The sequence below is a fragment of the Anabrus simplex genome, chromosome 10, assembly GCF_040414725.1.
Source record: "Anabrus simplex isolate iqAnaSimp1 chromosome 10, ASM4041472v1, whole genome shotgun sequence".
Taxonomy (NCBI): Eukaryota; Metazoa; Arthropoda; class Insecta; order Orthoptera; family Tettigoniidae; genus Anabrus; species Anabrus simplex.
The window spans coordinates 4,471,070-4,490,758 of NC_090274.1; the positions used below are offsets into that span (position 1 = coordinate 4,471,070).

A 19,689-nucleotide genomic window follows, 5' to 3' on the forward strand; every position below is an offset into this window, starting at 1 on the left:
GTTATGGGCCAGCTTACCATCTTCATCCTTCATCAGTAGGGTCGGGGGTTCATATTTTTGGAGCTGCTTTCTGAAGGTTTTGTAGTAGTCCCTTGATTTAGTTTTACTGAACTGTTCTTCAATTAACTGCAGGGTGTCCTTATGATGTTGTCTTTTTATTCTTCTTAAGACTTGGGTAGTTTCTTTTCTCTGTTTTACTAGCTTTTGATAGGATATTTCTGTCTTTTGGGACTGATGTAATAGCCATGCCTGATGTCTTTTCTCCACTGTTTCATCACATTCACTGTTCCACCATTGGTGTTTTTTACGTGGTTTAATTGGAGCTAGGTCTTCTGCAATTTGTTTAAGGTTGTGTACTAAGTCTTCAAGTTTGTCTGTGATTTTTATTTTTTCAGTTGCTTTCTGGTAATTTTTGTTGTTGATTAGCTGGGTAGGATCTATTTTTCTTTTAGTTTTAAGGGCTTGCTTTTGTTGTCTCCTCTGGGGAGTGAGTTTAATTTTAATTTTAACTACGTAGTGATCTGAACCTGTGTCTATTCCTCGGAGGACTTTGACGTTATAGATCTCTTTGTGGTGGTATTTGTCCATGCAGACGTGGTCCAGTTGCCATTCTCCTTTAGTGTAGTCAGGGTGTTTCCATGTTTTGAGTTTTTGAGGTTTTTTCTTAAAACATGTAGATTTTGAGATTAAATTATGGTTTCTACACAGGTCAACTAGTCTCTCTCCATTTTTATTTGTTTTCTTGTGTGCTGGCCATTTTCCGATGATGTCACGGTATTTTCTTTCTCTGCCTAGTTGAGCGTTGAAGTCGCCTATTAATAATTTTATATGGTGTTTGGGGATGTTATCTATGGTCTGGTCCAATAGGTCCCAAAATTCTCCTGTTTCCTCCTGGTCTTTTGAGGAGTTGTTTTTATCATTAGTGGGAGCATGGGCATTTATTATAGTATAGATTTTATTAGATGCCTTTAAGGTGAGCGTTGAGAGTCGTGGAGACTGTGATCTGAATTCTTGAACTGAGTTTATTATTTTAAGGCTGACCAAAAATCCTGTTCCAAATTGTGGGACATTCTTCATCACTCTCTTCCCGGGTATACCTTTATAAAGTCTGTACCCTTGAGATTCCAAGGCATCCTGGTCAGTGTTTCTAATTTCCTGTAATCCCATGATAAGAATTTTGTGTTGGTCCATTATGTCGTTGATCACTTTTAGTTTACCGGTTTGCATGAGTGAGTTTATGTTGTGTGTAGAGAAGTATGTTATCTGCTTTGGTTTGATTCTTGATTTTGTCTCATTCGTGTATGTAGTACTGGGGTATTTCCGTGCCTCCGACTTCACGGTATCTTTCAGGTGGCAGCCCACCGTATCCGAATGCTGCCTTCTCTGAACTCTTGGTTCAGCCGGTGGAGTATTCCTTAAAAGACCTTCCATGGTTGACTGTCAAGGTGTCACCTGTGTGGGACTAGGTCCCGAATTACAACTCTGGATGTGATCCAGTGAGGTGATAATGAGGCCGCTCCTCTGGAGTACAGACGCCTTGTGCAGCCGCCCCTAACCTGGAGAACAGACGCTGCATAATGGATTCCAGTGGCATTTCCTCCACTGTGGGGACCATCACCCCACCCAAAGGGGCTCATTCGCCCGAAGCCGTTGGCCCCCTTAGGGAGTCAGGTTATTTCCCGCCGCCCAACACTCGGCGTTGGCAATTTTACAGCTGGGTGCATCTATAGTACAGCACTTAATCTAAAATAAGTCGGCATTTTGGATGCTATATTTTTGCATGCTATGCAGGAACCAAAAGAATTCATTTCTAATCAGAATTAACATTAATGTAACAGAATGAGTTTTCTAGAATTCTTGGACACACCCATTACCATTAATGGTATTATAACCTTTAAGAGGATGTAAGCTTCATATTTACTTTATGATGCAGTAAAAATTACTATTATTTCACCTTACAGTCTTGTCTTTCACTCCTTTTCTTACCACCGATAACTATTTTATTGAACATTTTCTAGGGCCTGTAGAAACTACTACTCTTACCTTCACCTGGAGGAATAGGTTCGTCTCCACTATCACTGCCACTCTCGTACTCGTATTCTCGTTTACGCTTCTTGCCTTGCTGAGGTTGAGCTGAAAAGATAGACATTCAGAAATTAAAACAATACAATGAGACCATGCAAAAAGAAGAGGAGGTCCCCTCGGTGAAACCTCCATTTAGTGTTCCTCAATTTACAGAACTCAAGAATAACTTTTTCATGGCACGAGCTAACAGGTCTTATCCAATTACTTTTTCAACAATTTTTCCTAAAATTCCCCAGAATATTTTTTTTTTAAATCGAAGAAATTAGGTATTACTTTACAAGTAAAGCGACACCACTCTTATTCATCCACTGCTCTTAAGATTGCAGCATTACAATTAACACAATACCATCATCATCGGTTTGCCCTTCCAGTGAGCCAGGTAGAGTGCTTGAAAATGAGAGTCTTCCAAAGATGCCTATTCAGAATGATTTTGTTGTCCATGACAGATTGCCAATTCCATCCTCTTCTCTCCACGTCTTCCCTCAGCTGGTCCATCCATCTTCTTGGTCTTCTACCTGTTATTCTCTTTTCCAAATAAGCACATGCTAACCCTGTGCTATTCATTTGCTTAACATGCCCAAACCACGCAAGTCTTTTCTCCACTGATGCATTTAGACCTAGGGTTGATCGCATCTTATTTTTCATGTGTATGTTGGGTATTCAGCCCTAAGACTGGTTTGATCCTCCATAGCTCCGTTAACAGATGTCATAAATAGCCTAGGTGTCAATGAAGAGGCGTACTAGGGTAATGAGGAGTGAGGTAGTTTTCCGTTGCTTTCCCCTTTCAAGTGATCAATTCGCATCTTTTTGAGGGCAGTTCTAAGAAATTTCATTTCACAGGCTTGAATCCTACTACAATCCTTTGATGTTAGTGTGCACGTTTCCGGAAAATATGTAAAGGTGGGAATGAAATATGACTTGTACAGGATCATTTTTGTTCTATGTCCTACACAGCTGATACAGCAGGTGTCTAATGATACTGTAAAAGTTAGAGCCTTTCGTTACTCTGTTTGATATTTCTAGCTCAGCTCTATTATTACTAGCCATTACGCTTCCTAAATATCTGAATTGGTGTACTAATTAAAGTTGGTGAAATATGAAAACACAATTTACATAGTTTTTTTTTTGTTCTAATAAGGTACATTTGAATACCAAAGTAAAATATCCCACCCATTCCACTACAACCCCACTGCAAACTATGGTGTGAAAAGTTTGCCAACAACCTTACTTCAGCTTATCCCAGATATTTCTGTGATCGATGGACCCATCTGATTTTCTTTAATATTCTGACCAGGGGAAGAAACTTCCATCCCAGGATCAAAGTAATCAATCCTAAGCTGTCCTGGTCAAAAGCCAGCAGTTAACACTAGGATTACCAAACACTCTTTCTATCTACTTTTACCGAAGCAGTCATTTTGACCGATAGTAATACATATTCATTTTTTGAAGATATTGGTGTCAGAAAAAGGTTCAAATGGAGTACAAAAACATCATAGACCCTATACAATTTAGTTATCATCACGTAGGACTTGTAAACACTATTATGAATAAGTAAATCAATATACTAATAAGGCAGAATTTTCTTCTTACACACTTTAGCTTTCATTATGCACATATCTGCATGAATGCCACCTTTTGCTTTTCAACTTATTTGTCGTACTGTGTCCGGCTCCATGGCTAAATGGTTAGCGTGCTGGCCTTTGGTCACAGGCGTCCGGGTTAGATTCCCGGCAGGGTCGGGAATTTTAACCTTAATTGGTTAAATTCGCTGGCACGGGGGCTGGGTGTATATGTCGTCTTCATCATCATTTAATCCTAATCACGACACACAGGTCGCCTATGGGAGACAAATCAAAAGACCTGCATCTGGCGAGTCGAACTTAAAGCCAAACGCCATTTCATTTTTTCATTTTTTGTCATTCTGTACACATACATTTTGCTTGAGTCACATTTTGAAGTGCTCTTACCACAGACCAGTTTTCTACACATTGCACACCTTTCCTTTGTCTTGTACCCTGTGCACACTGCGACTGACACTGTCTACGATGTGAACTTTCTTTGGAGGCTAGGGCCTCATAGTTGCAGCCAACAGTGATGAGGGTGTTGAGAGGCTACTAATCCGCGAAGACGCGTAAGGATGCACTAGATTGGTTGCCAGTTGTCTCAGGAATAACCTCCTCGGTATTTCCTTGCCAACTATTGCTTTAAACAATGCATAAGCATTTATACCAGAGAAGACGTGCACTGGCCATCGCCAACTCGTCGATTTTACCGTGTACTTACGGCCTATGTCGACACTAAATTTGATACAGTTATAGAAAGAGAATATTTCAGGTTATTGTTCAGATGCTGTTCGTTGATGCTTACATCCGTATGTACTGTACTGAGAATGAGGACATTCTTGTTCCTTTTTCCTTGATAGGATGTGAGAGTTGCATTCTCATTTCCGTACACTACTGTGCTGTAAAGTGGGTCACTGCTGGTTTTCAGAGGAGGAGGAGGAGATTCTCTCCTACTACGGTTCAGTGTACCTACGATACTTGTGTTCCTTTTCTTCAATGATTTTACTAGTTTCAGTGAAGTGAAGAAGTTATCACAAGCAATATTTCTTCCTTGATCGATGAAAGGCTCAGCAAGACGCATAACACATGTCCACTGAAAGTCCAATCGGTGGGTCACGTTTCACCTTTTCCAAGACAGGGAAAGCCCTTTACAACATACTTTGTTTCCAAATAGACAACAAACCAAACTTTAAACTTTAATACCAAACTTTTCTGGGTTATTGGCCATATAATGAATAAACGGGCATCTAGTTATCAATGGAAAGAGCTGTTCATGCACGGTGATGTTCTCACCTGGTCTGTAGAAGATAGAACAATTAGATATAAATTTGTCCTACACAGCTGATACACAAGCAAATTTATCAGTTTTCAGACGATCCCTGCAGGTAGATTTTTCATCAAATTGAGGAAACCTCATGATTTCCAGGAAATAGTTTTGTGCCATAGTTTGGGAAAAAATTCCAGGACCTCACATCTGTAACCACAGATCGAGAACATTCATGGTAATTTCATAAGTTCTGCGTGTGTATAAAAGACCAATGGAAGTGTCCAATTCTTCCAAAGAAAATGTCCATTCAGGATTGTTCAGAACTTTGCGGGGCTCTAACCTCAGTACATAGTTTGATGTGGCGCAGCATGGATTCAGCAAAAAAAAAGCCAAACATTAGCGGGACATGCTTCTTCGATGTGGCTTTTTGCATGTTCTGTGGGACGTGGGATTTTCCCGAGCATATTTTGCTGTCCTCGACGGCCTGGGAGACATTGTAGATCAACGCGAATCCACACTCTTCCATCCAAAGCATCCTCTTCCGACCAACACAAGCTGACCACGCCCGTATGTTGACTTCTGCAGTTGATATCGTGCACCTTGCTAGCGATTTCATTACCTTCTGTAGTTTCCCTCACCTGCAGAATATACAACCTAACCTACTTACACTATGCACAAATTTCATAAATAAAAAAATGACTAATGTCAAATAGGCTTACCATTGTCATCAGCTGTTTTGCTGATGTCTGTATGCCGCCGTTTGGCGGCTAAATCCCTAACCCTTGAGGCTGCTATGCGATTTCACTTTCATATGGCAATTCTACAGGATCGACGCAACAAGAATCATTATCTGAACTATTTCCATTTGCCAAGCTACACACGTCTCCGTTATTATCGAGGTCTAAATCACTCTCAGCTTCATCGCTCGATTGTGATGAAGAAATGTTATGTAAATGGTTCAGAATTTCGGCGTACGTCAAGAGCGACCCCATTGTAGCACAACAATACATTCTATTTGATACTACAGTAATAAAGTATACTGTTATAGCTTGTTAGAATGATATCCTGCTCTAAATGAATGCCATAAAAGTCTGATATATAGCAACCGCAGTAGCGGTCAAAATGAGCGTCCGGTAAAAGCAGGAATATGATCTCATAGCCCCAACTAGAAATGAGTTACGGGTATTTGAAGCTATATGCCGAAAAGGGTACACTTAAAACCATTAAAAGCCACCAAAGGATAAGTATATGCAGGTAGCAGATAGGGACCCTCTTTGGAGGCAGTCCTACACAGGGTGTGACCACCCTGCCTATGTGAGTCGCAGAGCACACTGACACAGTGTGTAACATCTGGTATGGGTCCCAGCTCAGGGTTACGAGTGAAAACCTCAACGGCATCTAAGGCGGAGAAAGTGGACTTCGGTACGGTGGAGATGGCGGAAGGGGAAAACCCGTAGCGTCTGTACTCCAGAGGAGCAGCTACGAAAGGCGTCTGTCTCCATGTTAGGGGCGGCCTAATTTTGAAACTGGCAGTAGGTATAAAATGCCTTTGGGTGTGGCGAGCCCATCGTAACAATAGCCTATATGGACAAAGCAGATAGGGTGCCTTGGAAAAGGTTAGGGCGTCCCCTGCTAAAAGCGATGCGCAGCTCTTCAGGTGCTGGGGGAACTGTGATAAATCGGCAACCAGCACCAAACTACATCAAAATTGCAATAGTAAAGGTACTGACACTGACGGGACAGACAGAAGAACTGGTTGACTTCATGACAGAAAAAGATATAGCCATACTTGGACTGTGCGAGACCAAGAAGAGGGATACAGGGGAGATTCCTCAGAGAAGGATACAGGCTGTATTACAGCGGAGGATCTGAAGTAAAAAATGGAGTGACCATCATACTTAGAAAAAAATTCCAAGAATATGTGGAATATACAAAATACATCTGCGATAGGATGATGATGATGATGATGATGATGATGATGATGATGAGACTCCAGTTTGAAAATGGTGTGAAAGATCTTTCTCAGTTGTATTCCCCACAAACTGGTCGCAGAGATGAACATCTAGGACTTCTTAGAGGAAGTGGAGAGACAGAAGATAAGAAAGTGCTACTGATGGGAGATCTAAATGCACAAGTTGGAATGGAAAGACAAAGAAAGGAAGATGTTGTAGGGCCCTTTGGATATGGAAATGTAAATCCAGAAGGTGAGTTGTTGGTGGATTTTTGCATGAGGAATCAAATGATTGTTGACCGGGCGAGTTGGCCGTGCGCGTAGAGGCGCGCGGCTGTGAGCTTGCATCCGGGAGATAGTACGTTCGAATCCCACTATCGGCAGCCCTGAAAATGGTTTTCCATGGTTTCCCATTTTCACACCAGGCAAATGCTGGGGCTGTACCTTAAGGCCACGGCCGCTTACTTCCAACTCCTAGGAATTTCCTATCCCATCGTCGCCATAAGACCTACCTGTGTCGGTGCGACGTAAAACCCCTAGCAAAAAAAAAAAAAAAATTGTTGGAAACACCTGGTTTAGGAAGAAGAACAGTCAAAAGATCACAAGGTATGGTTGGGGAGACAGACGAACAAAGACCACGATTGATTATATAATCATAGAGAAAGAACACCGGAAGAACCTTTTACATGTAACAGCCATGCCTGAAGCCTTTGGTGGAGATCATAGAGTTGTGATAGGAAAATTGAAAGTCGGAAAGATTGAAAAACCCCCATTAAGAAGTGAGAAACGAATTAAACTATGGAAGTTGAAGGAGAAAAGCATACAAGAAGAATTTCAAAGGGAAATAATACCCTTGGTACCCAGGATGGAGGTGGGTAATGTTGAAGATGAATGGAAAAGATTTAAGGAAGCACTGCTTGGATGTGCAGATAAGGTATGGGGTAGAACATCAGGAAATGTGAAAGACAAAGAGACACACTGGTGGAATGATAGGGTAAAGATTAAATTGAAGGAAAAGAAAAAGGCATGGAAAGCATGGAAAACATCTAAAACTGACGAAAGTAGAAGAAAATATGTGGAGGCAAAGAATTTGACCAAGAAAGTAGTGGAGGAAGAAAAGAGGAAAAGCTGGGCCTTATTTACACAGAAATTGAGAGATGATATGCAGGGCAGCAAGAAATTACTGTATGGTATCTTAAGAAACAAAAAGAGAGATCAAGTAAACACCAGATTTGTGAAGGATGAAGGTGGCATCAAAGCCAGAAGAAATAAGAAATAGATGGAGAGAGTATTTTCAGAAGCTGCTGAACATAAGAATGGATGACAGTCATTTAATGGACGACCAGGAAAGGCAATTAGTTGATGAAGAAATGGATAAAGAAATTACAATGAATGAAATTGAAATGGCAGTAAGAAAGATGAAGAATGGAAAAAATGCTGGAATAGATGAAATTTCAGTGGAGATGATAAAGGCAGCTGGAGCTGTAGGCCTGCAGTGGACATATCGGGTTCTCAGGAATGTCTGGGAGAATAAGGAGGTCCCTGAGGATTGGCAAAAAGGAATAATCATCCCAATTTTCAAGAAATGTGATAAGAAAGTTGTGAAGAACTACAGGGGAATTACTCTTATATCCCATGTTGCTAAGATAATGGAAAGGATACTGGAAAGTAGAATAAGGTTGAGGGTTGAGAATCAGATACAGGAAAATCAGTTTGGTTTCAGAAGTGGAAGGTCAACAATAGAGCCCATTTTCATTATGAGACAACTAATGGAAAAGCAATGGGAGTACGGGAATGATATGATGACATTCATTGACATTGAAAAGGCATATGACAGTGTCCCTAGGACAAAAGTTTGGGACAGTCTGGTGCAAAAAGGAATTGGACAGGGATTAATAAAAGTGATCATGGCATTGTATAAGGAATGTTGTAGTTGCATGCAAACACAAGTTGGCAGGACAAGTTGGTTCAAAATAACCAGTGGGCTGAGACAGGGAAGTGTTCTATCACCAATCCTGTTTACAACAGTAATGGATGACATCATGAGAACAGCAAAAGCAGCATATGGAGGAAGAGAAATGAACATGATGTTATTTGCAGATGATATTGTGATTTGGGGGAAGATGACAGGAAGGTTCAAGAACAGTTGAATGTGGTGAATGGGAAGATCGAAGAATGTGGATTGAAAATAAGTGTAGAAAAGAGTAGAACTCTAGTTATGACTAGAGGGGAGAAAGAAGGGAAAGGTCAGATTAGACTTGCAGACAAGCCCCTGGAAGTAGTGGAAACGTTCAAATACCTGGGGAGTGAATTAATGGAGAATGCTCGACTGGATGCTGAGATTAGTAAAAGGATTCAAGCTGGAAGTTGTTTATATCATAGTGTAAGAAATATGTTATGGAACAAAGATGTGCCAATGGAAGCAAAGGATACTATGTACAAGATGTATTACGTACCCATAACAACTTACGGAGCAGAAACTTTGACAATGACAAAGAAGGATGAGAGTCGAATACAGGCAGCCGAAATGAAGTTCTTGAGGAGTATGGTACAGAAGAGTAGAAGAGACAAAATAAGGAATGAGAAAATCCGGGAAGAAATTGGAATGGAAAAAACAATGATAGAATAGAAAGGAGCCAGGTAAGATGGTTTGGGCACATTAAGCGAATGAGTGATGAAAGAATGCCAAAAAAGGTGATGGAAATGCAAATCCAAGGAAGGAGAAGCCATGGACGACCACTATTGAGATGGAAGGATAAAATCCAACGCAGTATTATAGAAAGAAACCTGGACTGGGACACAGTGTTGGAGGAGGAGTGGTGGAAAGACCAAAGAAAGTGGAGAGGAACCATATTTGCCCCTACCCAGCTACAGCTGGATAAAGGGAAATGATGATGATGATGATGAAAGGATAAGTATATCCTAACCACAGTACGAGAGTGATAGAAAAAACCTAGTGTTAAGCTACTACGCTAATTCACCCCGACAAGCAAAAAAATGCAAAAAAGGAAGAGGTTTAATGACGTTAAGATCTTTAGTTTAAAATTACAAGGTCAGAGAACACGCCATACATTACAAACAGATCATAATAGATATAAACAAATTAGAGGATTTTCTATTAGACCAGTAGAATCATCCCTAAAATTTCTGCTTCATATTACATTCTACAGGCCTATAAACTGTGTGTTCAGAGGAAGAGGAATACAGTCCCTGCCTACCGTTATCCAGGTTGCGATACGCTGTTGCCACTAACCTGGAGGAACTTCTTCATCTTCGCCAGACTTCTGTTTCAAGAACTCCTTGGCCTTCTTCTGAAGCTCCATCTGCTCCGAGCTTATGGTCAACTTGAGGGGCTGTGATGGATCCTTCTTCACTTCAGGCTCGACTGGTGGTTTCTTCTTTTCCTCACTGTAACAGCGCAATTCAAGCAAGCAATTTTGAAAGAAAAGGGCAAAATTGATAGAGTTTATGGTAGCCTCGCTACAATACATAAATTTACTAAAAAAACTAAAATATACATCTACAGTGGGTAAATTCATTGTTTATCTTGGGAAATTTATAACTGTATTGCAAAAAAAATTAACTAATGAAGATTAAAGAATTTAAATGGAAATTTATGTAATAAAATACGTTAAAATCTTCCGTACAGACAATATAGTACATAGAAATTATGAAAAAGACATGTCCACAGGAAATGATGAAATAAGAGGTGTAAAATTCAGCCTTAAAAATCTGGCATTAGTGACTAGCAATTTATTACAGGTTGTGCTAAGTACCAACGTACTGGGGCAAAACGCTGGCATCCGGGAATGAGTTAACTGGAAAATTTATAATGTCTAGGGGCCATATTTTTTGGTAATAGCGATATGCGCAAATTTTTTCATATCCTCCTCCTTACCTATATATCACCTTCTAGATACTTGAAACACCATATTTTAGCAAAATGAGCTTGCAAAATATCACAAAATCTGATTTATTGCGCGAATTGAGCAAATAACTATGAAATCTACCGCATTTGGTACAAAAAAATGCAAAATATTATTGAAAAAGATCACCAAAAACGTTTAAATGCTTCCAAGATCTCGACTATTGTAGATTCAATTTCAGTTGCTTGATAGCGCTGTATATTCTGTACACAAACGCACGCAAATCTATGTGCACTGTGTACCGGAAGTACGTGTATTCAGTTCCGCGATCTTTAAGACAATCGATAAAAATCAATATTGTGTTATCGATTACAGCAAATGACGTTGTGGTCGTAGCAACAACGATCTCTCTTCGATAAAGTAGTGAGCGTTATATTCTTTGGCAGTGCGAGTTCGCTAGTGATGAAACTTAATCGACAAATGCTCAGCATTTAATTATAAAAATGCAGAAAACTGAAGTCACAACCGTTTTTTCAACGGCCGAGGAATACAACAGTAATCCTGGCACGAGGGAGTGGATGAGCAAGTATATAAAAGGTAAGATAAATAATTCTGTCTTTATTGTAAAATATGACCTTATTTTTAGGCCTATTGTAAATAAATCACCGGGCTGAGTAGTAATGTTATTGTTTCTACGCCCCACTGACTGCTTTTACGGTTTTCGGAGATGCGGAGATGTCTGAATGTTGTCCTGCAGGAGTTCTTTTAAGTATCATTAAATCTACTGACACGGGGCTGACGTATATGAGCATTTTCAAATAACACCGGACTGAGCCTGCCAACTTGAGTTCAGAAAGCCAGTGTCTTAACCGTCTGAGCTACTAAAACGCGCCCAGGGTATTTGAAGGTACTTAACTACGATGGACACATGTTGATAGATTTACCGGCATGTAAGCGAACTTCCGCGGGACAAAATTTTGGCAACTCAGTAACTCTGAAAACTGTATAAAAGTTGTCAGTGGACGTAAAACCATTAGCAAGTTACTGGTATAATAGTATTAATAGTATTCCTATATTCATTTCTATGTTTTTTCTACAGGTGCTGGTGATCTTCCACATGCAAATACTTGCCGCCAAAAAAACATCCCACTTGTTAAAGCTGAATATGAAGAGGAAGTGAAAGAAGCTGTGAGAAATAGAAAACGGTTAATTCACTGCGATGAAACTCCCAATTGGAAAGGGGAAGCAGTTTTCATAATTCTATTCCGTATACTTCCTGTAGATGCCCTGCCTTCAAAGTTATACGTTACATCAGTGAAAATTTTGCAGAATATTGATTCGCAAGAGTGTTGTCAGTCTATAAACAATGCAATTGTGAAGAACTCTGTAGACTACAATGATGTTGTCAGCATATCCTCCCTCTGGCAGTGCTCCATATATGAGAACGTGTGTGTGTACTCTCAAAGAATTAATTTCAGATGACTTAGTTCACGTGCAGTGTTGGGTCCACAAACTAGATATCATAACAAAGCTTATGCCCAGCTACTTCACCAGTCTGAATAAGTGCGTAAGTATGACTAAGAAAGCATTCAAAAAGACCCAGAAGCGCAAGCATAGGTATTTTAAATTCCTTCGGGAGAAATACAATCGCAGTGAGAAGACTGTCAAACTTTTTCCGATGCCCGTATTAACCCGCTAGGGATCCTGGCTCGATTCAGCTATCTATTTAAAAGAATATCTCGGGGATCTGTTTGAGTACTTTAAACAGCTAGATGATGTCAGTGACGCTGTAAAATATTTCAAGGATCTAACCAGCAATGAACAGAAGGCTATATTGTGTGAAGCTAAGGAACAATGGACATCTGCATCTTAGTTTGTAATAGTGTTAGAAGGATCACACAATCCAACTGCCTACAAACTCACCCCTAAACTAGACATTATAGTTGGAGGATTTGATTTAGTCAGAAAGTTAGTTTTAGAAAAAGAGACTACTGTTGCCTTCAACCAGCTTTCAGGAGAAAGAAAAGATTGAGAAGAGAGAAAAATAAAGAATCTGGCAAGAAAATGCACAGAAAAGCTGAAAAAAATGATCGAGCAGGATCCAGCTAAATAAATATTTCAAGCCACTGTGGTAATATTTTATCTTCCGAATGTGCTCAGCAATGAAGTGAACTCGACTCTCATGGGCAGTATGAAGAGCATTCCTATTCTTGCTAGCATATCCACTAACAGTTTCTTCCAGGGCTATATGGCTTCGCAAAATGCTGCAAAAGCACATCTCGGGGAGGAGAAGAAAGAAGACCTCGTTGGTGAAGTTTTAGGAGGCTTGATAGAAGATCACAGTGAATTTGCATCCAAGTGTTTGCAAGCATTATGGTTTCAGACGTCTAATATGGACAGAGAGAGGGGCTTCTCTGCTTACACAAAGATACTTTCTGACTGTCATACAACTCTGCATGCTGATAATGTTGAAACCATGCTTAGTTTGTACTTTGAAGACAAGTAATTGAACATGTCAAAAAATGTAGCTACGTATAAATTAATATTACAGGGCAGATCACCTAACTTTATATCGAGGCATCAGTTGATTTATATATTTATTTCTATAACATTTTGTATATTTGGTTGTTTTAAGATTTAATAACTAGCATATAAGAGCACATTTTAGAAACCCTTATCACAAAATTAGTTAGATTCAGCCCATACTATAAGGAGGATTTCACAAGAAACATCAATCAGTATGATAATTTATTTCACAAAATACCTACCGAAACAGCGTTAGTTTTAACACCAAAATCAACAGTTTTATTTCACCAAAAAATAAGGCCCTTAATAATGTCCAATAACGGACCATTTATATTCGTATTATAAATTTACTCATTCGGGACAAATATTTCAGGTTCTCTATGGGAATAAACATCTATATCATAGCAATTTGTTAGGCAGAAAGCAAAAGAGCCTCACAATAGCAGACAAAGCACTTCCGTTTACACAAATATTACTATTATCAGTACAATCTGAGAACTTTTATACAAGAATTTTCTCAAAATTCTTTTGAATGACATTGCATAGGAAGGACTGGAAGTGTACAGTCAGTTTTACTGCAAACCAAATACAGTAGAAGTCTGTTATAGCGAGAATTCATAACGGAGAAAAATTTACTCGCTATAGCGGATTGTCGTTATATCCGATTTTTTGTAAAGTCGGGAAAACCCCCATACACATTAAAATCGGTATGAAACGGCAATCAGCTTATTCAAAACTTGCATTTTCGCGGATAATATCCACACTAGGGCTTACTTGTTTGTTTTTCGAAATCCGATACTACGAGAAATTGTGCGTTTAATTTCATTCCGAAAAAAAAAAAATTACCGTATTTCTCCGAATCCAAGACGACCCCCACTTTTTCCTTCAAAAAATTTTAATCTGGCTTAAAAAGTGCTTTGTAAAATCATACGAATGTCTTTCTTATAGAGTACGCATTTTAAGATTATTTGTAGACACCGAACATTGGCTTTAGTTATGCCGTATTTTTTAAGGCTGTTCAATTATGCTTTATTTAAGCGGGTTTAATAACCATTAATTTAAAGTTGGCATCATAAACTCAATAAGAACCCGTTGAAAATTTGCTGGCAATACCTGTTCCACGTATCTTTACAATACGATGATTCATCATGAAAATATTTCTGCTGTCTATAAAACTTAATTTTACTAAACGTCAAGTACAGCAGACGCGTTATAACTCACCTACTGAGTAGCCGTGGCCTGTTTAAGAATTCGAAGGCTCGCATGTTTTGATGCCATTCTGCAGATTTGAGAAACGTTTTTGTAGAGAATTATAGAATGTCATTCTCTCTCCACTATTTCCCGAGATCCAGTGACGTTACACATAGGCACCATAAAAACCAGTCGCCGCGGCTAGCGATGTATGATAAAGAGGCGGTCGTTTATTGACGAGTTTTGTGTGCGCGCGTGCAGGGGTGAAAAGAAACAGCGTGGTTACTACGATAGTTGCCAGTGGTGTTCATTACTAACAGGCCGCGAATGCAAAACGACCCTTGATTTTTCACATGAGATTCTGAGAGAAAAAAAGTCTTGGAATCTGAGAAATACGGTATCACTCCAGAGGCTTCTGTGGCAAACATTTCAGTTTTCTTCTTCAAACTGCGTCACCTAACCTAACCGTATATGTAGGCCCCTATCATGAAAACCTATTTGCAACGCATGCAGAGAAATGGTAACCTTCTCACTAAAAAATTGACATGGGAATAGCTTTCTGAAATTTAAGTCGACGCGAGAAAATATTAACTATCCTCTGAAATCAGTGATGTAGGCTTACTGTCATATTTTGAGGTGTATCACATTCTTAATTTCATTATACGGTATAACATTAAAATTGAGAGACCGTTTACTTCAGCCTTTACTTTTAACGAGTTAACAACTACTATTGGCCAGTTATTTACGCATTAATTATGAAAACGTGTTATCCTCTTTCATTTCGAATTTTCTTTAGAGAACAGCAAACGATGGGTATTACTAATCGACTCCAACATCACCTTGGAATGTTGACGAGAGAGCTCACAAATGCACATAGCGTGAAAACTATACTGTACCGAAGATGATCAAGGACCGATCGCATTTTGTGGCAAACGTTTCAGTTTTGTTATTCAAATAGCGTCACCTATCCTAACTTAACTGTACTATATGTATGATGAAAACAAACTTCAAGCGCCAGTAGAGAAATTATAACCTTCTCACTATAAATTTACATGATAATAGCCTTTCCGTAATTTAACGGATGCGAGAAAATATAAACTAACCTCGTAATCAATAACGCACTCTGCCATATCTTGAGGTGTAGGCCTATCCCATTCTAATTTAATTTTAATGCTAAATACCGCAATTAAGCGAGCATTTATTCAGCGGTTATCTTTAACGAGTTAACAACGGTTATCGGACAGAGTACTTACGCATTTATTATGAAAACATGTTCTCTTTCATTTTCATTTTCCTTGCGGAAGAGCAGTTAACGAGTATTACTAATCGACTCCAACATGGACTTCGAATGTCGACGAGGGAGCTCGCTAGTGGGCATAGCAAGAAAACGATACCAAAGATGATCGATCGCATGCAGTGTAATGACTGGATGCATAAATATCAGCAACGGAAAAAAATTGACCGCGTATAATCGCTCATAATGACGGAATCGTCGGTGGTAGGACTCTCGCTGTAACCGATGGATAATACACAGTTTAATATAGGAATTTTGAAGGGACGGACAAAAATTATCATTATAACGGGGTTCTCGTTATATGCTGTACTTGCTATAGCGGATTTCTACTGTAATTTTCATGAATGTAAAAAAAACTTGGGTATTTCCAGAAGTTTTGAGGGTTGCATTCAATTTTCCTAATTAGTTTTACAGATACAGTAGAGAAACAGTAGTCAGATCATGTTTAGCTTATAGTTCTTTTATACACTTGTATTAGAAAAGAGGCACGATGCATACAAAACTACTGTGAGAGTACAAAATTACAAATATCTAGGATGAATGTTGGAAGGAAGTGGATCAGAATGTAAGTAAAATTAAAATAAACAGAATAGAAAAACAGGAGATTCATATAAATGTTTAGGAATTTGGTGCAAGACCTAAAATGTACTCGTGCTGACGAATGTGCCAGAGACGTGTATAGAAAGGAGCAAGAAAGATTACCTAATACAGGACAGAACAGAAAAGCCAACGTTACAGCAGCACGAACATGAGAATACACAACGCACCACAAAAATGACTAAACAGAGCAGAAGAGTGCAAAGAAAAGTGTCAACTAAGGGAAGAAGATGATAGATTTGAAGAGGGGCAACCGGGAAAACATCAATGACATCAAAATTAAAATAGCCCACAATATCTGCTATGCCAATACCAAGTTTCCGTTCCCCAAGCCCAGCATTCTTGTGGCAACCTGTTCCAATAAAATGTCACTAATAGCAGAAAGACATACATATATTGATCAAATTCAACAATATCATTTGAATTTATGCAACACAGTAGAAAACTTTTCATAAACTTATCCAATATTTTTGCTGAAACAATATGAAGCTCCTGCTACTGCAGGATAGCAAGCATAAATCATACCTGTCAAGTGAAAAGTTACACATATAAATGACCATGTTCCCTGGGGTAAAACATTCTGTATCCTGAAAAATATTGCAATTGGTACCAGAGATAGAGTTCTAAACAGTGAACTGTCCACTGGCTGTTATTACGAGAAGCAATGGAAAAAAAAAAAAAAAAAAAAGGTTGCAAATATCGGTCTAATCTTGCAGGCCAGAGAAGCAGCCTAGTGGAACATTTAGCGAGGCATGGAGAGATAGCACTGACTATACTAACGGGAAGACACAAAGGAAGAAATAGTAGACAAAGACCAAGATCATTGTAAATCCAACAAAGTAAAAAAGATCTTGTCTACACAAGGTATCAAGACATGAAACAACTTGTGCAAGGCAGATTGCTCCTGCTGCTGCAGCAATCTAACGCTATGACGACTACACTAACTACAACTGTACTTACTCTTCGCCAAGAATGAAGGGTTTGGCCTCAGATTCTTCCTCCTCCTCCTCATCGTCCTCTTCCTTCACGCTCTCCGCAGGGGTCTCTGCCTCTTCTGTGGCAGGCTTCTCCGTTCCTGCCTCGGCACCGTTAGGCGTCTTTGGTGCAGGTGTTCCGCTCTCGCTACTGGGAGGAGGAGGGGTAGGTTTTGGCTCGTCCAATGCTTGAAGATCAAAATCAGTTCCACCTTCCAGTCGGATCACAACCGCATCCAAAAGGCGGATCAGACCCTCTGACTGATCAGCGTCCACAGACACTTTGTCTAACCGATTAGTCTCAAGAAATTCCAGAAACACTTTTACACGGCTCTGAAAAAGAAAAGCAACAACGTGTTATACTCATTACAAGTTTGCAACAACATTAGTGCAATGGCTTAGCAGATTGGTCTCCACTCAAATGATCAAGGTTCAAACACTACATAAAACTGAGTGGAATTTAAGAACATTTAGGTGGTGTCAGGAACTGGACCTGGTCTCATAAACCTGAAGCAAGTCCAAACAGCTCCCGGGGACCCCAGAAATAACAGGGATAAACTAATTGAGAAAAATGAGAAATAAGTGTATCGGTTGGTACCATCAAATGGTAATAATGGCAGCAGGACATTTACAATGAGATGAGAGCTAATGAAGTTAATGGATGAAGCCAAGTCTAAGAAGTGTTTTAGATTGTGCGGTGAAGCCAGGAAAATGGAGGCGGATAGGCTCCTTACGAGAATGATGGATCAAACCACGGAGAATAAGGGAAACAGAGTCAGGGGATTTTTATGGTTTTGGAAACAGTGAGGTGCCAGAATTTTGTCCAGTGGACATTCCTTCATGTGCCAATAAATCTAGCAACAAGAGAGCGACATATCTGACCACTTTCAAATAGCACTGGACTGAGCCCGAATCGAACCTGCCAAGTTGGGCTCAGAAGGCCTGGCCTTAACCGCCCAAACTACTCAGATCAGCTGAATACCTTGAAAGTTCTCTCCCACCTTGCAGAAACATTCTTTGACAGAATGTATTCTATTGGAATGGACAGAATCAATCGACAATGATCTTGCAGGGTCAAAACATTCAGGTGGGAAAATAATCGTTTCTTCAAGGTCAACCTAAAGCAATAAACATAAAGTTATAAACATCTAATGACTTTATTGGAATACGAGATCGAAAGGAAGAAATATGATACCATTACGTGGTAGTTGAAGAACCTGAATCTGTTCAGAAAGTAGAAAAATTAACAGTTCAAATAATGTCAGTTAAATAGCAAAGGTAATACAAGAGTGCAGCAGGGCAAGAAGTACTTAAAATTCTAAATTCTATAACCTCATACATTCCCTAGCCTGGGACACGAAAGTACCGCTTAAAACCAAGATGTTCTTGTATTAATTGTATCTTATTCCCATACTCGCATACGGCCTAGAAATCTGCATGTTACGGACTAGAGAACTTAGTAAATTGCAGGTCTGTAAAATGAAATATCTTAGGAAAGCCGTGCAGAAAACATGGCACGATCATGTGAGAAATTAGTATGTCAGATCATCTTTGGGAGTGGATCACTGTTTGAAAGAAAGACTAATGTCTGCAAGATTTCAACGGTTCGGGCATGTAAAGAGAATGCCAGGCCTCTAACACCAGATGCATACATGGAACAGACAATCCGCAGAAAGAGATCTGTTGGACAACCAAGGAAACGAAGGCAGGCGTGGGGTAGAGGAGGGGAAGGAAGAGACCTACACGGAGAGACAATGTGGCAAGAGCTTGTTTAACACCATCCGACCCAGCATGCTTGTAGGGTTACACGATGATGACGATTGCAGAGGAGCTTGTCAAAAGCGAGAGAAATAAACCTGCAAGTTACGAGACAGGGGTGGTTCTATAATGCGAGTACAATGAGCAAGAAGACAGATTTCTTACCTTGAGGGCATTCATCTGCTCATCTTTCCTCTTCACTGAATCCTCAGGGTGGTATTTTATTTTGAACCTGGAGGATCAATCACACACGTAAAGACAGAGCCAACACAACACATACAAGAAACAAGCACTTCTTAAGTTAGACAAAAAAAAAGTATTACACAAAATGCCTTCAGAGTGTACAGAGAAATCCAACCATCACGCACATACACGTCGACAACTCTTACAGTGGATGCCACTCCTTGAACAAACATTTTGATAATATTACAGTTGTTTGTTCCAGGGTTGGAAATAGCTACATAATGTAGAATGTCATCCACATATAAGTTCTTTGTCCCACTGGCATTAGTGATAAGCATAGTCGAGAAGTTAGGCAAACTGACTTTTTGTATGTGTATGGATAAACACGTTTTCGTACATTTGGGAACGGCAGGACCAGATATTAATTGGCCTTTT

The 19,689-nt window shown here is 39.6% G+C and overlaps 1 protein-coding gene across 6 annotated transcripts in view; it reads right to left on the reverse strand.

Moving 5' to 3' along the window:
- Positions 1–19,689, reverse strand: part of Ars2 (arsenic resistance protein 2) — a 223,893-nt gene that overhangs the window by 132,417 nt on the left and 71,787 nt on the right. For all 6 annotated transcript variants that reach the window (XM_067155112.2, XM_067155113.2, XM_067155109.2 and 3 more), the window contains 4 exons: positions 19,237–19,303; positions 17,300–17,646; positions 10,119–10,273; positions 2,044–2,133 (listed from right to left, as the gene is read on the reverse strand). In XM_067155112.2, coding sequence (XP_067011213.1) covers positions 2,044–2,133; positions 10,119–10,273; positions 17,300–17,646; positions 19,237–19,303 — 659 coding nt within the window. The remainder of the gene's footprint in view (positions 1–2,043; positions 2,134–10,118; positions 10,274–17,299; positions 17,647–19,236; positions 19,304–19,689) is intronic.